This window comes from Chinchilla lanigera, unplaced genomic scaffold (genome assembly GCF_000276665.1).
Source record: "Chinchilla lanigera isolate Chin_1 unplaced genomic scaffold, ChiLan1.0 scaffold00007, whole genome shotgun sequence".
Classification (NCBI taxonomy): Eukaryota; Metazoa; Chordata; class Mammalia; order Rodentia; family Chinchillidae; genus Chinchilla; species Chinchilla lanigera.
In genome coordinates, this window is record NW_004955408.1 from 14,556,607 (window position 1) to 14,580,412 (window position 23,806).

The following is a 23,806-nucleotide window of genomic DNA, read 5'->3' on the forward strand; positions in this document are numbered from 1 at the left end:
CCCTTGGCTGTTCTCACAGGGCAGCTTCTGATAAAAATAAGGCTTCATTTGCTAAGTGGTACCTCCACTATACAACTCTAGAGGGTCCTGCTTATCTCACAGGGGTCAAAGATTTGTAAGTTTACTGTGACAATCTTCCGGCAAGGGGCAGTGCAGGGTCTTGAGGAAGGACTATCTTTCTCTGATTTGTATGATGGTAGTGTTCTGGCTGTTATGAGTTGGAGGTGGGATACAGTGCCAGGACAGCTGGTTCAGCGTTCTGGGGAAGACACACAAAGAAATGAGATCATCACGGTGATTAGTAAGTCCCGTGGAATAAATACCAAGTAGCAACTGAAGGGCTAAGGCAGTTAGGAGACAGGTTTGACAAAATAGTCAGAGAAAGCTTCACAGAGGAGCTGACATTTCAGGGAGAGTGGAGAGTTCCAGGGTGGGGGAACTCTATGTGCAAAGAGCCTCTGGTAGGACAGTGGTTATAAATTTCCATAGTTATTTCTTTGTTTATATTAAGATTTTGGTGTGTCCCGTGTAAGAATATCACTCCAACACTATCCCTTCTTGAACAGCTCCACTCCTATCTTGGAAATCTGCTTTTTGTTCAAAGAGGGGATGAGGGCTGGGGATTTAGCTCAGCGGCAAAAGCGCCTGCCTGGCAAGCGCAAGGTCATGAGTTCAGTTCCCGGTACCGGAGAAAAACAAAAAAAAAAAACAAAAAAAAAAACAAAGAGGGGATGAAGAGTTTTAATACTCTTCCGGTCATTTCCTTTCCCAGTTAGGGAAACTGAGGATCAGGCTGGAAGGGACCTGCCCAAAGTGAAAGAAGAAACAGACATGAGTCATGCTGGGAAGGCAGGATTCTGATTCCTAGTCTACTTCTCTGTCCGCTGACCCATGACACGGAAGGCCACACAGCCAAGAGCTAGGAGTCAGACAGACAGTATCTTCGGGCACCACCTTTCCTTCAGGCTGCTGAATTTTAATTATGGTACCACACTCCTCAGAAGTCAAATTTGGAAATGCCCTTACGTATTTTCCATGCAAAATTAAAGAAAACCAATATATCAGCTCTAGAAGCAACTGGCTTCAATGCTGCATAGCTGGTTGCCATGTGGATTTAAAGCGGCAACAAATCAATAGGGGTGAACAGACTCCGGGCTTATTAAAGTCTACTCAAGTTGTCGTGCCTGCAAGGACCCCCTGCTGCACAGTGAGCACAAGTCAGGGGTTCACGTCTCTGTCTGTCTGCCTCGAGGGCAGCCCGCACTGGCGTCCAGAACCGCCCTCTTCACCTACTTCCCCTCGTCTGCTGAGCCCTCTGCGCTCGCTAGGGCTGAGCTCCAAGGTGAGGCCCTTGGGTACAGAGTCAGGTAAAACTCAGCTCTGCAGATGCTGTCTGTGACCTGGGGTTACAGAGAGTTAATCTGAGGAGACGCGAGACCTCAGATGAAGAAATGCCTTTGCACCTCAATTTCTTCTCTGTAAAGTGGGGGATAATGGCTGTGCGTTTAGGGTGTGGGAGTGAATTAATGTAGGTAGATTCACTTCTGGCACACAGAAGGGTCTTTATAGATGTTTGTTGGGAGGAGCACACACCTTGCACTGAATCCCTTCCTTCTGGAAAGCTCAGTGTGGCCTCTCTGGGCCTTTGACACTGATGTCCTCCTACTGAGTTCACTGAGAATACCAATGGAAAGAAGGAAACTTGGCCAGACTTTCCCAACCGGGGCTCTCTGTGCGCCTCAGTGGGCATTTGGCAATGTCTGGAGAAAGCTTGATTATCACAACTTGGGAGAGGAGTGAGGTTTATGTACCTTGTACGTACAGGCCAAGGAGGCTGCTAAACGTTTAGCAAGACAGCCCCCCTCACTGCAAAAATTATTCCAGATCAAAATGTCATAATACCAGGGTTGAGGGCCTCTGCTCTAGATAGCGTCACTAAAGAGTGTCATATTTGTTCACAATTATTTTGAGAGCATAGTTCATTCTAGGTACTATGTTCTGTTCTTTTGACAGATAATCTTATCTGAAGTTCACATTCCCAAAGGGCAGGAACTCTTGGCCCCTTTTGCATTGAAAGTTTAACCAATAAGCACAGGAACATGCAGAACATGACTGGATTTTACCCTGGGCCATCTGGCTAGCCTGAGACATGGTTAGTACTGTCCCCAAATGTGTTCCCTCATATCCTGCTCCCATCCCCCACTTGGGGGTTCTTCTTTGCTTTTAACAGATTTAAAGGTCAAAAAGTAAAAGAAGTGAGAAGCCTCTGCTATGGTCCGAATGTTGTTTGTTCTCCAGATGTTCATGTTTTGGGAGCCTGGTCTTTGTTATGGTTGATACATTGTGTCAACTTGGAGAGTCTAGAGGTTTGGCTAAGTGACTCAGCATCCTGGGGTGCAAAGGACATGCCCTTCCTGCCCTAAGATGTTGTTCATTGTATCAATGTGAGAAGTTTAGAAGGTTAACTAAGTGAGTGCTGCCCCCTGGGTGGGGGTAGCCTGTTTACCACATAAGAGAGGGAGAGGGGCTGCTTGCTACCATTCCCCGCTTTGCTCTTATTGCTTTGTTATCTTCTGCCTCGGAGCCAGCCAAGTGTGGACTGAAACCTCCACGAACTGTAAGGTAAATAAACTTTTCCTTCCTTCATTTTGTGCATTGGGTGTTTTGTCTCAGCAACGAGAGAAAAGTAACCAAGACAGTCTTCAATATGGTGATGCTGGAAGGCAGGACCTTTAAGAGGTAGCACCTACCATAAGTCCTTCGGTCGATTGAGGGTGCACCTCAGGAAGGGCCGTGGGACCCCAGTGTGGTTGTTTCCTCACACAGGGGATCCCACCATGGTGACCCAGCTAAGAGTCCTCATCAGGCCTGAGGTAATGCCAGCACCATGTCCCTAAACCTCCCAGGCTGTGAGCTAAATACACCTCTGCTCTTCACAAAGTTAGCCAGCCTGGGGGCTGGGGATGTAGCTCAGTGGCACAATGCCTGCTTGGCAAGTGCAAGGTTGTGAGTTCAATTCTTGGTACAAAAAAACCAAAAAGTTAGCCAGCCTGAAATCTGTCAGTACAGCAATGAACAGCTGCAGACTTAGCCCCCATACCTGGGGCTATAAAATAACAGTAAAATCAATGACAGAAGCAATAACTGGGAGTGGAGGTGTGCTCAGAGGTGGAGCCTTGCTAGCTGTGCAAAGCCCTGGATGTGACCCCTAGCACCACAGAAAACAGGAAGTGCAGTCTCTCGAGCTCTCCCTTCCCTAGGCAGTGCTGGGCGCCTTTCATGTGTTGGTTTATTTAGTCCTCATGTATCCCTCCTTTCACTGCTACATGAGGAAGTTGGGATCGGAAAGGTAAAGCTGTTGTTCAGTGAGGTTGTTCTGCAGGCCAGGGGAGGTGAGGGGAGGTGCTCTCCGTCCTTACTTACTGTCACAAGACCACTGAGGTGAATGAGTGGGAATCCCTCTCCCTGTGGGGTTCAGAGGAGTGATGTTAGCTCAGCATCTTGTGCAGGGAGTAAGCTGCTGTGACCCCCCAGCCTCAGTCTACTTAGCTGAGAAATGGGAATTTCCAGGCTTTAACCCTGTGAGCTGCTGTAGGTTCCCCCATGACTAAAGATGGAGTCACAGGAGAGGTTGGGTATGAGAAACGGCCCACAGGCAAGTACCTGTGTAGATGACAATGCCAACAGCCACCTCGGTGTTTCTGATGGTGCAGCCTCGAAGCAGAAGACTCTCGCTGCCAAAGCCAGTCCTGGTCTGGTCAGGGTGCTCCCTGGAAAGGGTGAAGGAGAGACGGGGTGGTTTGGTGGCCTCTCTCTGTGGTCACTGAATAGCATCATGGAGCTTAAGCTGGTGAGCAAACATGATCCCCCTCCTCCCTCTTGTCAGAGGGGCAAGGGTGACTGTGAATGTCCTCACCTTTGTGTTCCAGTACATTGCTGATCTGCTCCTGGAGGCCCAGCTGGGTACTAGGCTATGGGGAGGGAATTGTCCACTCTGAGGAAATCCTCATTTACCCACACAAAAGGCGGAACCTGCTGAAAAGCTTCAGCTTTCACTCCCACACTCAAATTGACAGTCGCGGCAAAGTGTGAGATCCTATAAGGCCTGGCGTCGTGTTCCCTTTAGGCAGTGTTCCCATGACTTCTTACCTGCTGCTGGGGACCCGACCTGCACAAGAGAGCATCTAAGTCTATGGACGATACCATATGATCCTGCTTCTCACACCAGGAACAGGTGAAGGCGGTTGTACAAGGTTAGGAAGGGCATGTCGCAGTCCCGCTCCCGTTCTGTGCTTCATTTGCTCAGGCTCTCATAAAATAGGCAGCCCTCACAGGGGGCAGACAGTGGCCTTCCACCCAAGTGATGAAGAGGAGGTGAAGTGTCCTCCTTCCTCTGCGCCGGGGAGCAGGGCCATGTTCCACCTCACGCTAGAGACTTCTGAGCCCAACTGATGACATTAGTTTCCTGGGTTCTGGCTCTTATTCTGTCTTGATGCCTTTCTTTGGGATTTCCAGCAAGTTTAAATATAATTTACAACAAATACTAGGGAGAATAGAAAAGCAATCACCTGAACCCTGAAAGCCGTTTCTCCTTATAGCTCAATATTTCATGTCTCTACATCTGGTTGTAAGTCTTTTCCATGTATTAACTCCATTAAGCCTTTAGACCAGCCTTGTAAGCTAGGTCATGTTATCATACCTACTGTAAAGATGGGAAAACAAGCAAATTCATAGAGCTGGTAGGTGCCAAAATAGGGAGTCAGGCCTGGAAAATCTGGCCTCAGAGTGCTATCATGCCACCCAATATGCCTTCTAATGTTAATGTTTCCTCACTGTGTTTATAAATGATGTTCATTTACATGACTTTATTTGACTCTTCATGATGCTGCAAAGGTAACAGGCTAGTTTTACTTGTGAAAAAGCAGTTCAGAGAAGCAGAGAGATTTTCCCAGGGCCACACATCTAGTGCATGGAGCATCCCAGGGTTAGGGAATCCGGATCACAGACACCAACCCTATCGTGTTTCTCCTGCCTGAGATCCTCTCCATTATCTGGCACTGATCAGAGTCATTCTGTTTTCAACTCTGTGAATCTCCCAAGGAAAATGCCCTCGCTTCCTGCGGGAATGCTGTTAACCCTTTACCACTTCTCTCTCCTACTTTTTAAGAAAGAAAGGACTTTGGAGAGTAATTGTTAGGATATAATAATAACCATTTTGATTTAATTATACACATTTTCACTCAACTGTCCATGTATGGCAAGTGATACTGGTTTCCCATAAGGAGAGTGAGAGATGAATTTTTTCCTTTGAAATAAATTTAATAAAGAACAAATGGATAAATGTATAGATTTTTTTTTACAAATATGATAAAAATCATGAAGGTGGTCCAAGAATGGCTTTTGGGGCCCTGGTTACCCCTTCTTTTCATCAAGGAGGAGCTTGGCTATGGACCGAACAGTGGGCTGGTAAATCTTGGCTGTGCCACTGTTGTAGCCTGTGATTTGAAGAACCATTATTTGGTGCTCTTTGTTTACAGGGATGCTCCACTGAATGGACGGGAGAGCGACATTTCTTGGTGGGGGCGCTGTTAACATTTTAGGCAGGATGATTTTTGTTGTGAGGGGCTACCTAGTACATTGCAGGAAGTCGGGCAGCATCCCCAACCTCTACTCACAAGATGCCAGGTGCACTCCTCCTCAGTTGTGGCAATCTCAAATGCCTCCAGACATTGCTAACTGTCCCCAGGTTGAGGAAGAGGGAGATGTCCCCTGGTGGGGAACCACTGTTCTATAGAGTTGTTTGTTTAAAAGTTGCATTTTCAAATCTGATACTGCTAATACTTCAACCAAGTCATCAAAACCTGTTTATCTCTGAGGCAACCTGTGCAGTTACAGGGATCTCTTGAGTTAAGGTGACCTGCACAAGCTTCTGGGAACCCTGATGCATCAGACTAGGGGGAAAGAGTGCTGGGCCTGGGGATATTCTCCTTGCTAGCAATGGCAGGGATGTGGGACAGCATGGAAGAAATCTCCATCATCCGTGGGCTGGCTAACGAGTTGTAGTTTTAGGGCTCATGTGTGAGGCTCAGGAAAAGGAGGTAGTGATTGAGTGGCACTGAGGCAGCTCTGTCCTGAAATCTGAGGAGGGTGGACAACAGCCCAGGTTGACAGCTGAGAAGGGCTGGCTGCTGATAGAAGGAACTGGAAGGAGAAAGGAGCACAGAGAGCTGCCCATCAACAAGGCTGTCCTCTGAGCGAATAAGGAGGATGACCAAGGCACATGACTTGGGCCAAAATAAGTCCAGAAGCCTTGGGCACAAGGGGCACATTCCTTGCCAGGGCAGGTGACCAGTTCTGCCTGGCCGGGTGCCTGCAGTGAAGTCTTCCTCTGCCCCAGCTCCTGCCTGCTCTGCAGTCTCCATCTGCTCTCTGTGAGCATTTAAAAGCTGCTGCTTTTTGTCTGGGATGTAGCTCAGTGGTAGAGCATGTGCCCGGCACGTGTGAATCCCTAGGTTCCATTCCTAGTGCCGAAAATAAGCTACACTCTCTCTTGTATTGTTCTTTGCCCACTCAGACTTCTGAAATCCAATATGGCAAAAGAGCTTGTGGGTGGAAGAAAACAGAGCTACCTGCATGGCCATAAGTCTTCTCCAGCTGCCTTCTGAGCCCTGTCGGGAAGAAGTTGCTGTAACGTGGCTGAGCTCTGCGAAGCAGGGCAATGGAAAACATTTCGCGTTGGAGTCCAAAGATTCACACTGAAGTTCTGTACCTGCTGTGTGAATCTGGGTGAATCTTGAAGTCTTACATCACCACATTCCCTGTCTGAACTATAGTGCTCGCGCCCCGCTTCCCCGGGGCAGTTGTGAAGGCTGCAGAGCCGATGTTTTGTTGGCATGCTCTAAGAACTAGGAGCACCCTGCAGAAGTGCATTTATTCACATTTGCTATCGTTGCTCTTATTCTGCAGAAAGTCCAGTAGTCTGGTGTAGGAATAGAATTACAATACAATTCTCAGGCTGAACCCAAGTTGGAGAAGATGAATCACAGTAATTGCAGCTACAGAAGCCACCATTAACTGGACGTCTGTTGTTTGTCATTTGCTCTGCTAAGGGCCTTGCAAATGGTAAACTTACTTCTTAGAAAAGAAGAATCTTATTATGATCCTTATTTTACAGATGTGGCAATAGCAGGGTTAATTGTTTTCCCCAAGCTCGCACAGCTTAAGACGGGAAGAGCCCTGATTCAAGCCCGGTCTGTCAAACTCTGAAGTCCCCTAAACCAGCACCGTGTCTTTCCCAAGACTCATCTTAGTTAAAACATTTTCCTTGTCTGAATCAGAGCATGGCCTTAATTTGGATGCTATTCCACCAGAGTTCCAAATAAACCACTAGTGCATTTAACCTTGACAAATAATTAACAATCACTCCGAACCAAAAAGGAAAAAAAAAGAAAAGGAAAAAAAAAGAAAAGGAAAAAAGAAAAAAAATATTTCCCAACGTAGAGCTCTCTAGTTCTTCTGTATACAAAAAAGAAAAAAACCTCAGGATCTAGATGCTTGTCTGGTCATTTCAAGAAAACATTTTCTAGCAGCACAGGAGAGATTTGCTAACAGTAAAGAGGTGATCAATACTTACATGTAACCCTTAAATTTGTTGAGGTGGTTGTTGGGTTTTTCACACACGACGGTGTTGTGGAAGTGCTCTGGTTGGAACTGCCCCTCCTGTGACAGAGAGGAATCTGTGTGAGGTTATTAAGTCAGGGTGATCTAGTCTTACCAGGATTATCAGAGAGCTAATCACCATTAGAACCATGGCAAGTAAGGGAATCCCTGCTTTGCCACTCTGTGCTAGTTATAATGTGTCAGAAGAAAAGACCTAAATCCTTAATAAGGAGGAGAAAGAAGATGCAAATGAGAAGCCCCTGGCGCAGCACTGTCCAATAGAACTGGCCATCATGGTGGCCACATTGTAAGTCTGCACTGTCCAGTAACACGTGAGGCTCTGAGCACCTGAGGATGGCACTTTGACCCAGAAGTTGGTTTTTAAACTTAATTTCAGTTACTTTCAAATACAACAACCACAGGTACCTAGAGGGTACATCACACTGAGCAGCGCAGAAGCCAGAGAAATGGATTGTAAATCACAGGCCTAGAGATGGCCGCAGCTGATACACTTATATGCCCCAGGGTTTCAAAAAACTACCCACACGTATAGCTATGTGTGTACACGCACACAAAATGAGTTAGTGTTCCCACATCTTCAATACTTTTGTGTTAATTTAAAAATCTTTGTTAGCACTTGAATAGAAACCTACTACACCAATGCACCATATTTCCTTTAACCACTCCACCGTTGAATATTCAGTGTTTCACTTTATTTTGCTATGAAAACAGGAGCTGATGAAACCGAATAAACGGCATCTGCTGGACTCTTATTTCTGCTTGGCCCTGGGCTGAGAACTTTATGTATGTTACTTATTTTCAAAACTTACAATCATCCTATGTGACGGGAACTTCACTTATGCCCTCTTTGGAGAGGGAAGTGTGTGTTTCAGAAGGGTAAAGTAGGCTGTCCACATCACACATCACACCAGGGCTGGGGTGTGCACCTAAGTCTAACTGCAGACCTGTTGTTTTACTGGCCCAGCACATTGTCTCCCGCGGGAGCAAACTTGCACCTAAGCATTTGAAATATGTTATTAACTCTGTACTTCTTTCAACGGTATTGCGGTTGTACAAGGTTTTATGATACCATATGGGTAAACCATACAGAGGGGTGAAGCCCTTGTTTCCTGTCTTCCTCACTGGCTAATACTATGTTCTACTCCTGAGCCTTGGTTTCTTCATCTGTAAAATGGGGCTAGTGCCATCTGACTTGCCCCTCTCACTTGTGCCTCAGAAGGTAGAATCTGTGTGGAACAGTTCGGAAATGTGCAGCACACTATGCAGTTAGAAGGCGAGAGTGGTAAAGGCAGGTTGGAAATGGTTTCTGGAGCACACCCTTTAGCATGGGGAGTGAATTTATTGCTGAGCTGCAAGGTACACTTGTTCAAAAGGTCAGATTGATCCAAAGGGATGATAGCATTTTCTGTCTGTGTAAATATACTGTCCATTGCACCTGTAGGGGAACCGGCATAAATAAACTCTTCACTCCTTTGAAATAAATTACCCATCCAGGAGTTTCTAAAAATATGGCCCTTTCCCCTCCAGGTATCGATTCCTCTGGGGACAAACACTTGCCAAGTTCTGAGATGATGACAAATCATGTTGTAATTTGTCAGCTGCTTCCCTCCCCTGATTAAGTCTCGCGCTTCATTCTGATCCGCACCCCTCAGCTCCCCGCTGCTTTTGAAAGCCCGGCTCATTTTGGAGACGAGTGGCAGCGGGGTCACCGAGCTAATGACCCCTCTGCAGTGACTCCCTGTCCCTGTTGTCCCTGTGGATTTTCAGCAGTGGTGAAGTGTGACTCTTTCGGTCCTCTCTGGGGGATCTTTGAGTAAACGTCCTTCTGAAGTCCTTTCCTTCCGGCACTGGCAGCGTGTCCTCTGCCTGGCAAGGTGACCTTGATCCTGCTTGCTATCTATTCTCTGGGCTCCTTCCTTCCGTTTCCGAGATAGACTGCTGAGGAAGGTGCATGGGTACTGCCGACCGTAACGGGACCACTCAGAGCCCGCTTGCCTTCAAGGGTCTGTCGTAGCTCAACCCTAAGGAGCTGCTGGCCCACAGCCTGAGGGTGGGAGGAACTGTCCAGCTGCACACAATCTGCCAGAGCCCTTTCTAAACCTGTTCCAGGTCTTTGATTCCTTTCTGAGAGGGGCCGTTGCTCTCCTCACCAGCTGACAGTTTTCCTTAGAGTATGAAGGAAGCTCCAATTATTAACTTCTCCTTTCTGATTCAGTCTTTTATCTAAGGCACTGGCCTTTGATGGAAGTTCCGCCGACTGCAGTCAAGGCACAGGGAGAAAATGTCACACGGAGAAGAGTGTATGCCTCTGCATTTCATTAGGGCAGACCTATGTGTCTTGAGCACTTACTGTAGACCATGCCCTGGACAGTAAATTCTCACAGTGACTTTAAGAAGTTTGGACGTATGTGCAAACAGAGTCTGAAACACCGTGACTGTCTCACAGTTGGAGAACTAGGGCTGCAACTCACATCTTTGGAGCAGAAAGCCTAGCACTGCTGACATCATTGTCATTATCTTCATACCCTTATTCCTCTTTCCCTTTCTCCTATTTTCTTTGTTGATGAAGCTCTTATTGAGTGCCTAGTGTATACTGTGGACCAGCTACATATTTATACATGCTACCTCCTTTAGTTTTCATGGTTAACTCTATCAGGTTTGTTCTGTTATCTTTTAATTTTTAACAAATAAAGAAGCTAAGGCGTAGAGAGGATCTCTGTCTTTCTCAGTGTCTTTCAGTTAGTAGGGCAGGATGACCGCAGTTACTCTGAGCGTGGCTGACTCTTAAGTGTCTGCTGTCTCTGCCCCAGTATTATTTGGATGCACAGATGAAAGATCAGTGTTCAGGAGCCCCCCCTGGCCTTATTTCCATCCTTGCTACCTTTATTTGTCATTGTTTCTGCAGTCCTGGTATTGAACCCGCAGCCTCATGCATGCTAGGCGAGTGTTCAGCCGCTGAGCTATGCCCCAGGCCTTTTGTTTTTTAATTTTGAGACAGGGTCTTGCTAAGTTGCTAAGGTTGGCCTTGATCAGTTTAGCTACCTTTGCTTGAATGGAGTACTTGATATATTGCATTCCCTCCCTAATACATAGTAGAAAATATGTAAAAATTACTATGCATTCAGTGTAAAATTACCTTTTTCAAGTATAGTTGCATTTTAAAGGGTAAGGGTAGGTGTTCAGGCACTAAATTGCTGAGAAAACATTCTCTTCAGGATTTTAATTTATTTTAGCACTTAAGATGTTTTTATGTTTTTCTACTTCTCTGTGAAGCCCACTTTAATCCGCAGAGATGCTTTTACCCCAGCCAGTAAGAATTAATTGCTCTTTTTAAAAAATGTGCCCCTGCCCCACAATGGGTATGCTTTTGTTTAACATGATGGAGCCTAGATGAGCACACCCTTTGAAAAGTTGGTAGCTTCCTCTGGGCAGCTCCCGGAAGACTTAACAGGCCCACCATAAAGATTTGGGGAGGTGAGGTTAGTCCTGGAGCGGGTAGTTTTAGGAAGGTGTACATTTAATGATGATGGATGAAACAGTACAACGTAGACATCGCTGTAAGGACCGAGCCACAAGATTAAGGGAAGAGGCAGTTATAATCTTAACTTTGAGCTGTAGGAAAGAAGCCACTTACTTCATGGCAATTCTTTGGCTCAACTAATAACAAATGTCTCAAGAATCCTGGATCCCAGCTTGGGCTAGCCTAGTCTCCCTTTCATTTGTTTATGAATTGAAGCTTTTATTGAATATCCAGGATGTACAGGCTATGGTGGAAAGTAAGAGAAAATCAGCAAGGAGAGGTTATGACTCAAACTAAGTACTCCAGCCATAAAACAACTCAGGGTTCCCAGTGTTGCTCAGGTGTGTCAGTGGCGGTACCTTTAAAACAAAAGAAAGTGGGCCAAGAGCCAGGGTGTCATAACTTCCTGGGGTGAAGGCCCTCCTTGTTGACCCGTGTCCCAGATATAGCAAGCTTGCCACTGCCTAGGGCAGGCAACTGGAGATGAAGCAATCAGTCTGAAATATACTCTAGTAGCTGGAACAGGCCATTTCTTTTGAATGTACTCAAAGTTTAATTTACCACTACTTTTTCACAAGTGGATCTCAAGTTGATCAAAAAAATGTGGTTAAGTAAATGCATGCTCCATCTTTAGAAATTGCTCCTTCCGGGTCTTGTTTTCTGTCTGCCCACCTTCCTGGGCTCCTGTTTTGCATAATAACCGTTTGACTTCCTTTTGGGAATTTACCTTATCTTCCTGGTTCCTAATCTTGGTGGGCCTGTAGGTCTACATGCCCTGCCCCTTAGACTCTCCCACTATGGGACTTTGAATTGGGTGTAATGCTTAAGGAAGAAAAGGGAAAATAGGAGAACATCAGGCAATTCCTGCTACCAGTACTCTACGGCCCTGAAGTGTTCCCTGCTGCTTGGTTTTTCTGAGCCTGAATCTTCAGATTATTTTTGATTTTGTGTGTCAAGTCAGATGCGTCTCCCTTCTATTACCTCTCCTATGGCATTCTTGCAATAATTCTGTTCTGTTTCTGTTAGTCAGAATCATCTGTTACTGGCAAAAGAATCCTAGCAACATGGCAGCCTTCTCAGTCTCACTGTCAGATTAAATAACTTCTTCTAGGTCTTAAGTATATTATTTGGTAAAGTTATAATTTACAAAATGCAGCCCCTTATTTACTTTGTATTATTTGATTTCTCCACATCACCTATGAAATATTTGGAACAAGTTAGCTCCATTTTATTGAGGAGAAAACTGAGTGTGGATTATACTAAGCAACTTGTCCAAGCTACCACAATTCAAACTTTCCTCATTCTCAACTGTATACTTGTTCTTTACTTGATGCATTTAGTGCTGTCTCCTCCAAAAACAGACTCTCTGGGGGCTTTTTAATGATTTGTTCCTAAATTTCCTATATTGGCAATCCCCTTCAACTTTGATTTTCAAGCTCCAATGTTACACCTCTTAAGGATCCGTGTCTAGTTATCACAGACCACAGTAATCTCTTTTTTGAACTTGTACAATTCTTAATATCCAGCCACTCCTCCCTTCTGCTTTGCTATGTCTGACTTTTTAAACCGTCAGATACCAAGCTGATTCCATAAGTCAGTGTATCTCATTTGGTCACTTGTGCACAATTTCCCTATGTATTTCAAAATGCTATCAGCAAGGTAGAAATAAGTCTCATACATTCCTGTACCACCATTTTTCACACTTCTGTGGGAATCCTTGAGATTAGTAATTTACAAGTTCATGTAGAAACGTCATCAAATTCATAGGAGCTTTTTAAAAATATGAATGTTTTAAAATAATGGACATCCAAAATACTGCTACTTTTTTGTCAAAAGGGTCTTTATGCCATAAAGAAAAAAGGGAGCCATAGTCCTCAATTCTCAGGAGATTGAAACTATGTTTCAATCACTTTGAAACTCCTCTATGGCCACTAGAAAATATCATCCAATAAAGATTTTGTTGATTGAAGAGAAACTAGCCCAACTCTTCTGACATAGGAGGCATTTAACTGAGTTTTTACTACGAGCCAATGTTTTTGTTAAAAGAGAAGAGTTGAACCAGGGATCACTAAGCTTTGGTGCAGCTCTGAGTTTGATTTTCCATGATGCTCAGGCTGAAGCACCACCCAGAAGGATCACCCGTGCCCGGGATGTGGATGACAAAGCAGCAGCAGTAAGCCTAACCTGCTGTCTGTTCACCTGGCCTGGTACCAAGTAGAGTTGCAGCGTAGGCAAACCATATCTGCCAAGACACCAGTGTGGAAGGCATGTTGCAGCACTGGAACAATACCACGTAAAGGTTTTTTCTCCTTTACTTCAGTTGTTTATCTAAGAGGTGAAAGTGACTGTTCTTCACACCCCAGCTGCTGAGCTAGGTGCCTGAAGTTTTTCTTCCAGGAAGACAAATGAAACAACCCTGTGATTTCTGAGAATCCTATCTAGCAGCTAATGACATCAATACTTGATAACCTGTCTGTTTCCTGGTGGCTGAGAGTTCTTCTCAAGATAACCCACAGCAGAGTGACTGGCAGTTACTTTCTTCAGCTCTGGATGAGGAAGCGGATAATTCGCTCACCCTGGAGGGCTTTCTGCCCTGACCATTCCTGCACAAAGTGCTCAGACTGGGCTTCAGGGTGGTCTGAGAATTCCTTATAGTCTGAGTTCCTCTTTTCCAAGTGGACAAATATCCTGTTCTTATTCAGGACTGACTGATTTTGAGAACTCGTTATAGTATTTCTCCAATCCATGTAATGCATAGGTTTGGCCTTCCAAAAAGTACAGGAGAAAGGATGATTTTTTTCCTTCTGTCATTTCTACAGGAAGTTAATTGCTGGCAGAGTTTGTTAATAATCGTCAGTGTAATTCTCTGTTAGGACACAATCACAGCCTATTTTTCTCTTGGAGGCCCAGAGCATCTACAACACTCACTATACAGAAGGACCCCAGTCAGTACTGGTGGATAAATGAGTGAATAAATGGCAGAATGTCTGAAATACGGGCAGCTGCTAGTGGATGGGTAGTGATGTCTTACAGTATAGCACACTGAAAACTTTTCTGTACCAATTCTCCTTGCTTTGGATAAATGAGACACAAGAACAATGCTATAAGAGTCAATGATTTTGGCAAAAGAGGTCCCAAGGAAGAGAGTATGAAATTCAGTTTAAGCAACTATATTAAGTTGTTCACAGAAGATACAATCATAAGTGTGTCACTTCTGCTGATAAACAACAGTAATAACAATTGTAGCATGGCGTTTTGCAACCCGAGGAGCTCCTAAGAGGCTGAGCAAGTGAATTTATGGAATAAAATATAATAGTTGAGAGGGACGAGAACAAAGTGCATGAGAACGCAGAGAAAGAAATGAATAACTCTGGTGCATCATCTAGAATATTGCCTAGGCAGAGAAAGCTCAGGCAAGAGGAGCACTTTGGGAAAAAGCAATCATATCAAGTGCTTTAAGGGAGAGAGTAAATAAAACGTATAATAGATATTGTGAAATGAGAAGAAATTGTTCAAAATGAAAGAGGAACTAGAGTTGGGGAGAGAAGAAAGGAAGGAAAAGAAAAGGAAAAATATACAAGATAGTTATACTGCTAGTTTCTCTTCGTTCATTGAAAAGAAAGTGTTGTGCTAATATCATTTGGAGATCTTTTTATGTCCATATCTTGTACTCTGAGTAACTACTTTGATGGTAACAATATATAGTGTATTAACTATTGTTATTCTCCTGTTATTTTTCTTTCAAATTGTTTTATTTTTCCATAAAAAAGACCCTGAAGGGATAAAAATAGAAAATAGAAAAGGAATTTTAATATATATGTACAAATAATGCTAAACATTGGTGAGAAGGGATCTTCCATGTCTGTGTTGTGTGTGTGTGGTGTATGTGTTTGTGTATGCCAAACCTCAATAAAACACCAGAGTAGAAGGTTACTAAAAGGAGGGTACAGGTCCACAAAACATTTTTTGTAGGGTTTTCATAGGGTAACAGTTTTTATAGGATTGTTCTGTCATCAGCATGTTATTATTGTAAATAGCTATAATCTAAAGCTTGTATAACTTTATTACTTTGGCATTCATAATATTATATTCATCTCAGAAATAAAAACTGATCTAAGAATTATTTTAGATGGAAAAATAACTAGGTAAATCAGAACTGAGTTATAATCCTCACTAAATGCTATTGGATTGTCTTTGACCACTTTAATCTCTCAGAAATCTCATCTTTTAAAAAAAAAAACTGCTAGTTTCTTCTTTTTCTCCCTCAAAGAATTTCCATGCTAAATATTAAAAGGGAGTGATATAGTACTGTGGGTAGGGACAGTATCTGAAATGGTGGAAGAGTTCATATTTAGTATTGAGGAGATGGAGTACAAACCTCTAGTCCTGAATTTACATGCTGTTATCAAGTAAATCCTGATGTATTTACTATTTAAAAAGTCCTAAATATGTCCATTTAAATGGCATGGAGATAATGATCCTCCAGATAACAATATGTACCTCTAGCAAGTACTTATTATGGTTTCCAGGTACAAGTTTCTTTGTAAAGGACTAGATCTATCAAAGACTGTTGAGGTCACATCAAAAGAACTCAGAGATCACTTCTTTGGAAGATGTTCCTACTGGCAAAAATAGGCAATCAGTACAGATAACAACTGTACTGATTTGACATGGATCAAAGCAGTTTAAATATATGAATTCTTACTGACATTAAAAAAGAAAAACTCATTAGACACCTTTGGAGGATGCTAGAGAATAAATTCATTTTCTTTCTTTCTTTCTTTCTTTCTTTCTTTCTTTCTTTCTTTCTTTCTTTCTTTCTTTCTTCTTTCTTCCTTCCTTCCTTCCTTCCTTCCTTCCTTCCTTCCTTCCTTCCTTCCTTCCTTCCTTCTGTCTTTCTTTTTTTTTGTCTATTTGGGATAGGGTCTTGCTATGCAGTTCCGGCTGGCCTTGAGCTCACTTTGTAGCCCAGGCTGGTCTCAAACTCACAACAATCCTCCTGCCTCAGCCTCCCGAGTGCTGGGATGACAGGTGTGCACCACCACACCTGGCAAAATTCATTTTAAAAAAATCTGGTAAATGGATGGAAAAATAAACAGACCTTGGATTTCCTGTACAACGGATGCCTCAACATAATAAAATACTTGATTAAGGGAGACTTTTAAAATAAATGAATTAGAATATCACCATTTTGTACATCCCATTAAATTCATGGATCTAAACAATCACCATTAATGAATATCAAAGTTGAAAAATGACACTTTGTGATTCGAAATGGCACTACACTATATTTCTTATGATATAATATTGAGACAGACAGACAGATACAAGCACATGTGCATGTGCACACCCACCCACCCCAAACCTGTTTTGAGTCTGACTGAGGCACTAGACCCAAGTACTAGTTTACAGAAATATAGAGGACAGGGAGAAAAGTTGCATGGCACCATGGGAGGCAATGCAATCTGCAAAATCCAGACCATGGGAAATTTTTTTAGAATAAACAATCCGGTGAGTGAGCACATAGGAACATTCTAAATGGGAAACTTATAGAGTAAAAAAATTTAAGAAACTAATCTTAATATTTGGAGTTATTTGGATCCTGTTTCAAACAAACATGCTGAAAATTATTGACCATGATTTGAAAGTTAATATCAAGGAATTAGTACCTTTTAAAAAGACATAATAATGGTAAAGCGGCGTACTTAAACTATTATCCTTTAGAGATACATATCAAACTTGCAGATGAAGTGTGGTGTTTAAGATCTGCTTCAAACTAGTTTTCAAAGTGTAGAGAAAGGGGATACAGAGAAAAGGAAATGGGTCATGAGTGGAAATTAGGTGATGAATATGTAAAAATTTATCATATTATCGTCTCTAGCTTTGTATACACTTGAAAATTTCCACAATAAAAAGAAAAAAATGAGCCCTTGTACAGTTTAAATTTGGAATCAATCCATTTCCAGCAGAGTTAATTAACCACTCTTGCCTCACTTGTCAAGTAGGGATAATAAAAATGGCTATATCGTAGAGTTATGATAGGAATAGAAAGAGAAGAGCTATAAAATATTTGAAAGACCTGCCTATGGCATATAGTGTGTATCCAATCAACTTATCTATTGATATTATTTATTACTGTTATATGTTATAATGTCAATTTTATATTAAAATAATTTTAGAAACTATGTATCTCTACCTGACAGTTACAAAAGTATTCAATGATAGAGTCCACTAAATATCATTCTTAATGGAAATTTGGGATAACCTGTCAGGGGTAGGACCCATTATAAAATCTACCAGGACAGAGGATTTTCCCTGGGTCCCCAGGCAAACAAGCATAAGATCAGCAATAAACTTTGTTCCCCTTGAAGTTTATCATCACTGAACTAAGATAGTGATAAATTTCTCCCCACCAGACTCAACCCTTTGTTGGCAAACACTCCTCTGTTTACATGTGTTCAAATCAGTGTACATTTTCACTGCTAAGGATCTGTGCTACAGCTCTTCCTCACCGAGGAAATGGCTTTTAAGTACTAACTATGGGTGGATGCAAGGTAGTTAGAGGGGAGACTTAATGAAGTTTTAAATTTGAGCAAAAAATAGAAAAGCACGATTATTACACTAGGCAGTGATGTCTTTTCAAAGTTTAGGCCAGTGCTTTTCAAAGTTTAATGTATTCATGAGTCACCTGGGATGTTGTTAAAAATATCTGCTTTACTCTGGGGTAGAGCCTGAGACTCTGCCTTTCTGGAAAGCTCGCATCTGATACTGACATGGACAGTCCGTGGACCAGACTTGACTTAGCAAGTTCCTAACTGGTGTTGAGAAATGATTGGATGCACGCTTCGGTAGGAATTAGCCTTCAAGGATTTGCATGATAGGTAACCAGGAACATGTTTGATGTAAAGTACTAGTTGGAAGAATTCTTTTCTGATTCTTTTGCTTTGGTAAGTTTTCCACTTAACAAAATGAATGTGTCAGTCGTTCATTTTTAGATGTTACATTCTAGGCTAAAGCCCTTTTGAAGAAGAGGTTTGGGGTGCTGGAACGTTACCAAAGAGAAAAACCGGACAATTTAATTCTCTAATCAAGTGTTGCCTGCTGGGCAGAATTTAGCATAATTCTCATTTTGAATCCTTGCTCTTTCCTTCTTTTTCCAGAAAGGGGAGAATTAGTATTTCACAAACAGGTCAATAATTTTGTGAATTCAAAGATAGCTTATCGCTAATAAAGTTTCCAATTGAAAAAGTAATTAGTTTGGTCAAGGTGAAATCTGAGAAAAGGATTGAAAAAGACAGTTTGTCAACCGCAGTGTCAGGGAAGAAAGACCCTTTCCAGAAACTTTTCATGTTCCTGATTCCATTTGATTCTAATCAAGAAAGGGCAGGATAACTGGCGACACCAGGAGGATTGTCAATTTCTCTATCACTCCTCCCTTGTTGTGATGACGTCTGTGCCAGCATCCAGGTTAATGTTTCCCCCAAATTTCCACAAGCTTGGTAATAAGTATTTGTGCTGAAAGATGATTCTGAGCTCAAACAAGTTGGAGAGCCTCAAGGTTAGCAGACCTTCTGTCTCTTTGCCTTCTGAAAAACCTTAATATGTTAATAAGCACTGGATCCTCCAAGAGGGCTCCACAAAACACCAGCTTCCAAATTTGACTTGTTGATTTAACTACGAACCATATTTTTCACGAACTGTTTCTTTTAATGAGTGTTTGGCATCCAGCCATGGTGGCACACATCTGTAATTACAGCAATCTGTAAGGCAGGGGGATTGAAAGTTTAAGCCCAGCCTAGGCAATTTAGCAACACACTGTTTCGAAAAAGAAAGAAAAGAATGAAAAAAGAAGCCAACTAACTAACTAACTAACTAACTAACTAACTAACAGAAAACCAAGACCAAAAGCCTAAACTGGCATATTCTGCTTTGAGAAATGCTGGTTTAGAGAAGCTGACTTTAACAGACTTCAACAGAATTTATTAATCTCTAAATATGAACAAGAGAGTAGAAATCTTGAGTGGGTGGATGTATGGGATAGGAAATTTCTGCAAATATCAGTGGTTAACAAAACCCTTTTGGGAAGGTAAAGGAATCATAGACGATAGGCATTTAGAGGGAAAACAAGTTAACAAAACCACTGATAAAGTCTTTATTTAATATATTAGGCTTCTAAACAAACCATACTTGTAGGTGTTCAAAGTCCGAGACCGTTGGTAAGATTCATCTTTTCTGGGTCTGAGTTTCATGTGCAGAATGAAGACAGGGTTGCCCTCCTCACAGGGCGGTAGTAGGGAGTAACAGATGTGTAGCAGACACAATCGTGAGCACACAGTAAGAAGCACATAGATGGTAGCTTGCTTCTATGGTAACAAGTGGTTTTCTGGGGAAAGTACTTGATAGGTTCCTTTCCTTTGTTTTATAGGGCTTCAAGGAGGTGGTGATAGATTCATGCCAGGATCACCTGGGGGAACATTTTCAGAATATGCATGCTCAGGTGCCTGCTCAGCCCTGGTGAATCATAATTTAGTGGTGGCAGGAGGGAAGGATGGATGAGTGCATATTTTTAAAAAGTTTCCTCCCGAGATGATTGTGATACATTCCTAATGTCCTTAATGTTATCTGCAGCAAATCTTTTAAGTGTTGATCCATCAAACCTGTAGTAGTTCTGATATAATCCCTGGAGTAAAAAGCTTCTGTGCTTAACTGTTTAGAAATCTGTGTTAGTTCCCGCTCCTTTTCTTCTTGGATCTCATTAAAATATCAGAGAGGTTTCGCAGTACACAATATTCAAAACTTGTAACCTATTGTCTCCTGATCTTATTTGACCTCACATTTATGCGTTTTGGAGCTCTGCTCCACATCTTTGCTCAAAACATCAGGGCAATCCTATGGCATAGCGTTAGCCAAAAGCCATCCACCCTCAGAAATCTTTTTGTGTTACAGAGTAAAGGAGAAGTGAGGTAGCAAAGAGCAGCTCAAACACTTCCTTCTTAGGGAGTGGGCTGAAATTTAATTCTACTACTTTAATTTTCCTGCCACCCGATACTTCTACGTGGAAAGAATATTGAAAGTGATAACTCTGTGCATGTGAGTCAGCATCTAGGTAAACAAAGGGCCAAGGAGCTGTGCCACCACAGACTTTCAGAGCTGTGGGTTTGAATTCTGGTTCTCACTGTCCCAGCTCAGTGACTGGGGGAAAGTTACACAAGTGCTCTAAGCCAGGGTCCTTAGGTGTAGACTGGAGACAATAACAATACCTATGTCTTGGGCTGTTGTGAAGATGTGAGATAATCATACAAAGTCCATAGTGTGTGGGGCTGGAGATTTAGCTCAGCGGCACAGCACCCGCCTGGCAAGCGCAAGGTCGTGAGTTCGATACCGGGAACCGGAAAAAAACCAAAAAAAAAAAAAAAAAAAAAAAAAAACAAACCAAAAAACCAAAAACAAAACAACAAAAAACCCAAAGTCCATAGTGTGGACTCCTGTTTATTACTGAATTAGGAGAAAAATACTCTTGAGCACAGGAAAGGAGAGAATCTGAACAAGAATAGAGAACTCTGCAAATTTTCAAAGTCAAATAAACTTTTTTTTTCATATATGAATTTACTTTTTTTTTTTTTTTTTTTTTTTAGTGCCAAGTATCCTGTGAGAATTCAGGGTTAGAGTTTGGGAGACTGATTAAATTGGCTGGTCCAGAGCACTGGACTGTGAACGACCCTTTCCCCTGACTTCATTCTAGTTAAATCCCAAGCTATTAATTAATATGCACAAAATAGCTTGGGAGTTTCTGCCAAAGACAGAAAGAAAAGGCACTGATTGAAATACAATAGCGCTGAAGTGATTGCCCAAGAAAGAGTGAAAAAGATGCACAACTGGATGTGGAGTTTGGGGGTGGGGAGGGTGAAGGAGAAATTCACAAGCAAATGCAAGTTTACTGCTCTTAGGACTTAAAGAAAAAAAAAGAAATAAAAGAAAGCCTCTATGTGCCATGCATGTAGTCAGGCTAAGGTATCAGGCTTACACACACATGTGCACACACATGCTCATCCCTGTGTGTCTATACATGTATGTATAACGTATTTACTACATATTAAGTAATAAGAAAAAATATTCAAAAGCCTCTAGTCAAGAAACCAGGTCACTAGGCCCTAACCCCAATGTGGATTGCTACTGCTGGTCTAGAAGGACTTTATGAACTTAGACCAGAGTGCCTCCTGCCTTTTCATAAACACTAGGGTGACTCAGTGAATGTGGGAGGGAAAGCAAGGGGATGACCAATCGAGAGGTCAAGCCTCCACTTGGGGGCTGACTCAGAGGTTGCAGACTGACTGGCAGACGGCTGGGTGACGTTGATGGTGACGTGGTGAGGGCCACTCTCTTTTCCGGTGGCAGCAACTGGCCCCACAGTAGCAGGAATAGTTTTACAAAGTAGGGACCAAATTCTACATCTTGTTCTTCACTTTTCTTATCCTATTTCAATGTCATAGCAGAACTTTGGGAGAGCTGTTACCATTCCCATTGATGGGACAAGAGGAGACTTTTGAGGACTCAATTCACACCAGAAGGACTTTTCATTATTGTTGTTATTTTTATTGGTGGTACTGGGGATTGAACCTAAAGCCTTTGCTCTGAGCTACTTCCCCAGCTCATCTTACTTTTTATGTTGAGATAGCATCTTACTAACTCACTAGCTTGCCCAGGCCACTTTCAAACTTGTGATCCTCCTGCCTCAGCCATGGCTTCCTGCCCTCACAGAGGAAGGCCGAAGTGGAAAAAGAGTTTTCATACCTTCCTGCTGCTTGGGAAGGGGCAAAAGAGCCTTGTTTCGTGGGCAGGGAGCAGTTCCAGAGCTGAGGTGGGTAGAAGGAGGTGGCATGAACACAGAAGACAGGGCTGAACAGGAGCACATGAACAGTTCTTAGACTGCTCGGTTTTGAGCACAGAGCGAATTTTTCAGATGAAGAGTGAGTCCCCGTTTAGGAACTCTGATGCCATCAGCAAGTTATTTAGCTTCTCTGAGCCTCACTTCCTTGCCTGGGAAATGGGCATAAAATCTATATCAGAGGAGCCAGTGTTTCTAACATGTTTGGGGAAGAGGTATTGGCTTCTTTCTCCTTACATAGGTTCAGTTTTCCAGTAGCTCTAGCTTGCTGCTTCCCCGCAACCTCTGCACTGATGATTTCAGTATGGGCCCTACCTGCTGTGAGAAGCCCTTCACCACACATCTCTGCTTGAGATTTGTCTCTCCATCCAGGTTGGCGGTTTCCAGGTGGCAGATCCCACTGGGGTCCGAGGAGAAGAGGAGCAGGATGTCTGCTGGGATGACCTCGTTGCACTGCATTTGTACGAAGTCTCCCACGCGCACATCCTTCCAGCGCTTCTGCACGAAGCTCTGCTCTCTCCTGGGGTGAGAGAAAGACAGGGATCTCAGTGAGCTTTAAGATGCTTTAGGAAAATAATCAGTCAGTGGAGGAAGGTCCCACCTGCACCTAATTACTTTCCAAGTCTGCCTGTCACAAGACTGCTCTAGATTCTCCTTGACCCCAAAGGGCCACCATCATAATCTCTGCAAGACAACAAGCCATCCCAGGAACATAGGATGTGTTCTTGTGATTATTTAGGATTTTGATTAACTGCACACTGATAGCTATTGAACAGGTGCTGTGTGTAGTTTTTGCTTCCTTAGCAAGGGAAAAAATTTAAAAGGGACTTAATTATATATGAACGGTACTATTAATGTATGTTATTAACCAGCATAGCCAATAATCACCAAAGAGCAAAGAAAGCAAAGTTGTAAAGAACTGGGATTAAGATTTTTTTTTTTTTTGGTTCCAGGGTTTAAGCCCAGGACCTTGGCACTGAGGTACATTCCCATTACTTTTCCTTAAAATTTTGAGGCAATGTCTAACTAAGTCACTGAGTTGTCCAGGGTGGGCTTGCACTTGCAGTCTTTCTACCTCAGCCTCTCAGAGTGTTAGGATTATATGTATTTTTTGCAGGGGACTGGGAATCGAACTCAGGACCATATGCTTGCTAGGCAGATGCTTGTACCACTATCCCCAGTCTGATCATATGCATTTAACACCACACCCAGATGGATTATTTTTGATGAAGGGGAGAAAAACGGCAGTAATAAAGGTGAAGACATTGGTCACTATCTAGAGATATTTAGGGCAGTGATAAAAAAAGAAAATTATATAACTATGGCATTAAGAAGAAGGCAACAGACACTTTGATGGGAAGGGACTCTTATTAACCACAGAATTGAATCAAGGGGCTGAGGAAATGACACATTCTATCTTGTTATTCAATTTATGAAGCTTAGATGAGAGCAGGAGCAGCAGCAGTCATAAATTTAGCATTTCTAACCTGCTGAGCTCTAATGTCATTAATATTTCATTACTTGCATAATAATCTGTTGGCATAAATAAATATTTTCCCCCAAAGCCTCCAAAACCAGAGCTGAAACATGAGCTGGGACTTCTTTTTTTTTATTTTTTTTATTTTTTATTTTTTATTTTTTGGTTTTTCTCCGGTACCGGGAACTGAACTCACGACCTTGCGCTTGCCAGGCAGGCGCTTTTGCCGCTGAGCTAAATCCCC

At 42.7% G+C, this 23,806-nt stretch overlaps 1 protein-coding gene across 3 annotated transcripts in view; it reads right to left on the reverse strand.

Moving 5' to 3' along the window:
- The window catches only part of Atp10b (ATPase, class V, type 10B), a 320,484-nt gene that overhangs the window by 61,442 nt on the left and 235,236 nt on the right, over positions 1-23,806 (reverse strand). For all 3 annotated transcript variants that reach the window (XM_005376268.1, XM_005376269.2, XM_005376270.2), the window contains 3 exons: positions 22,401-22,605; positions 7,634-7,719; positions 3,664-3,770 (listed from right to left, as the gene is read on the reverse strand). In XM_005376268.1, coding sequence (XP_005376325.1) covers positions 3,664-3,770; positions 7,634-7,719; positions 22,401-22,605 — 398 coding nt within the window. The remainder of the gene's footprint in view (positions 1-3,663; positions 3,771-7,633; positions 7,720-22,400; positions 22,606-23,806) is intronic.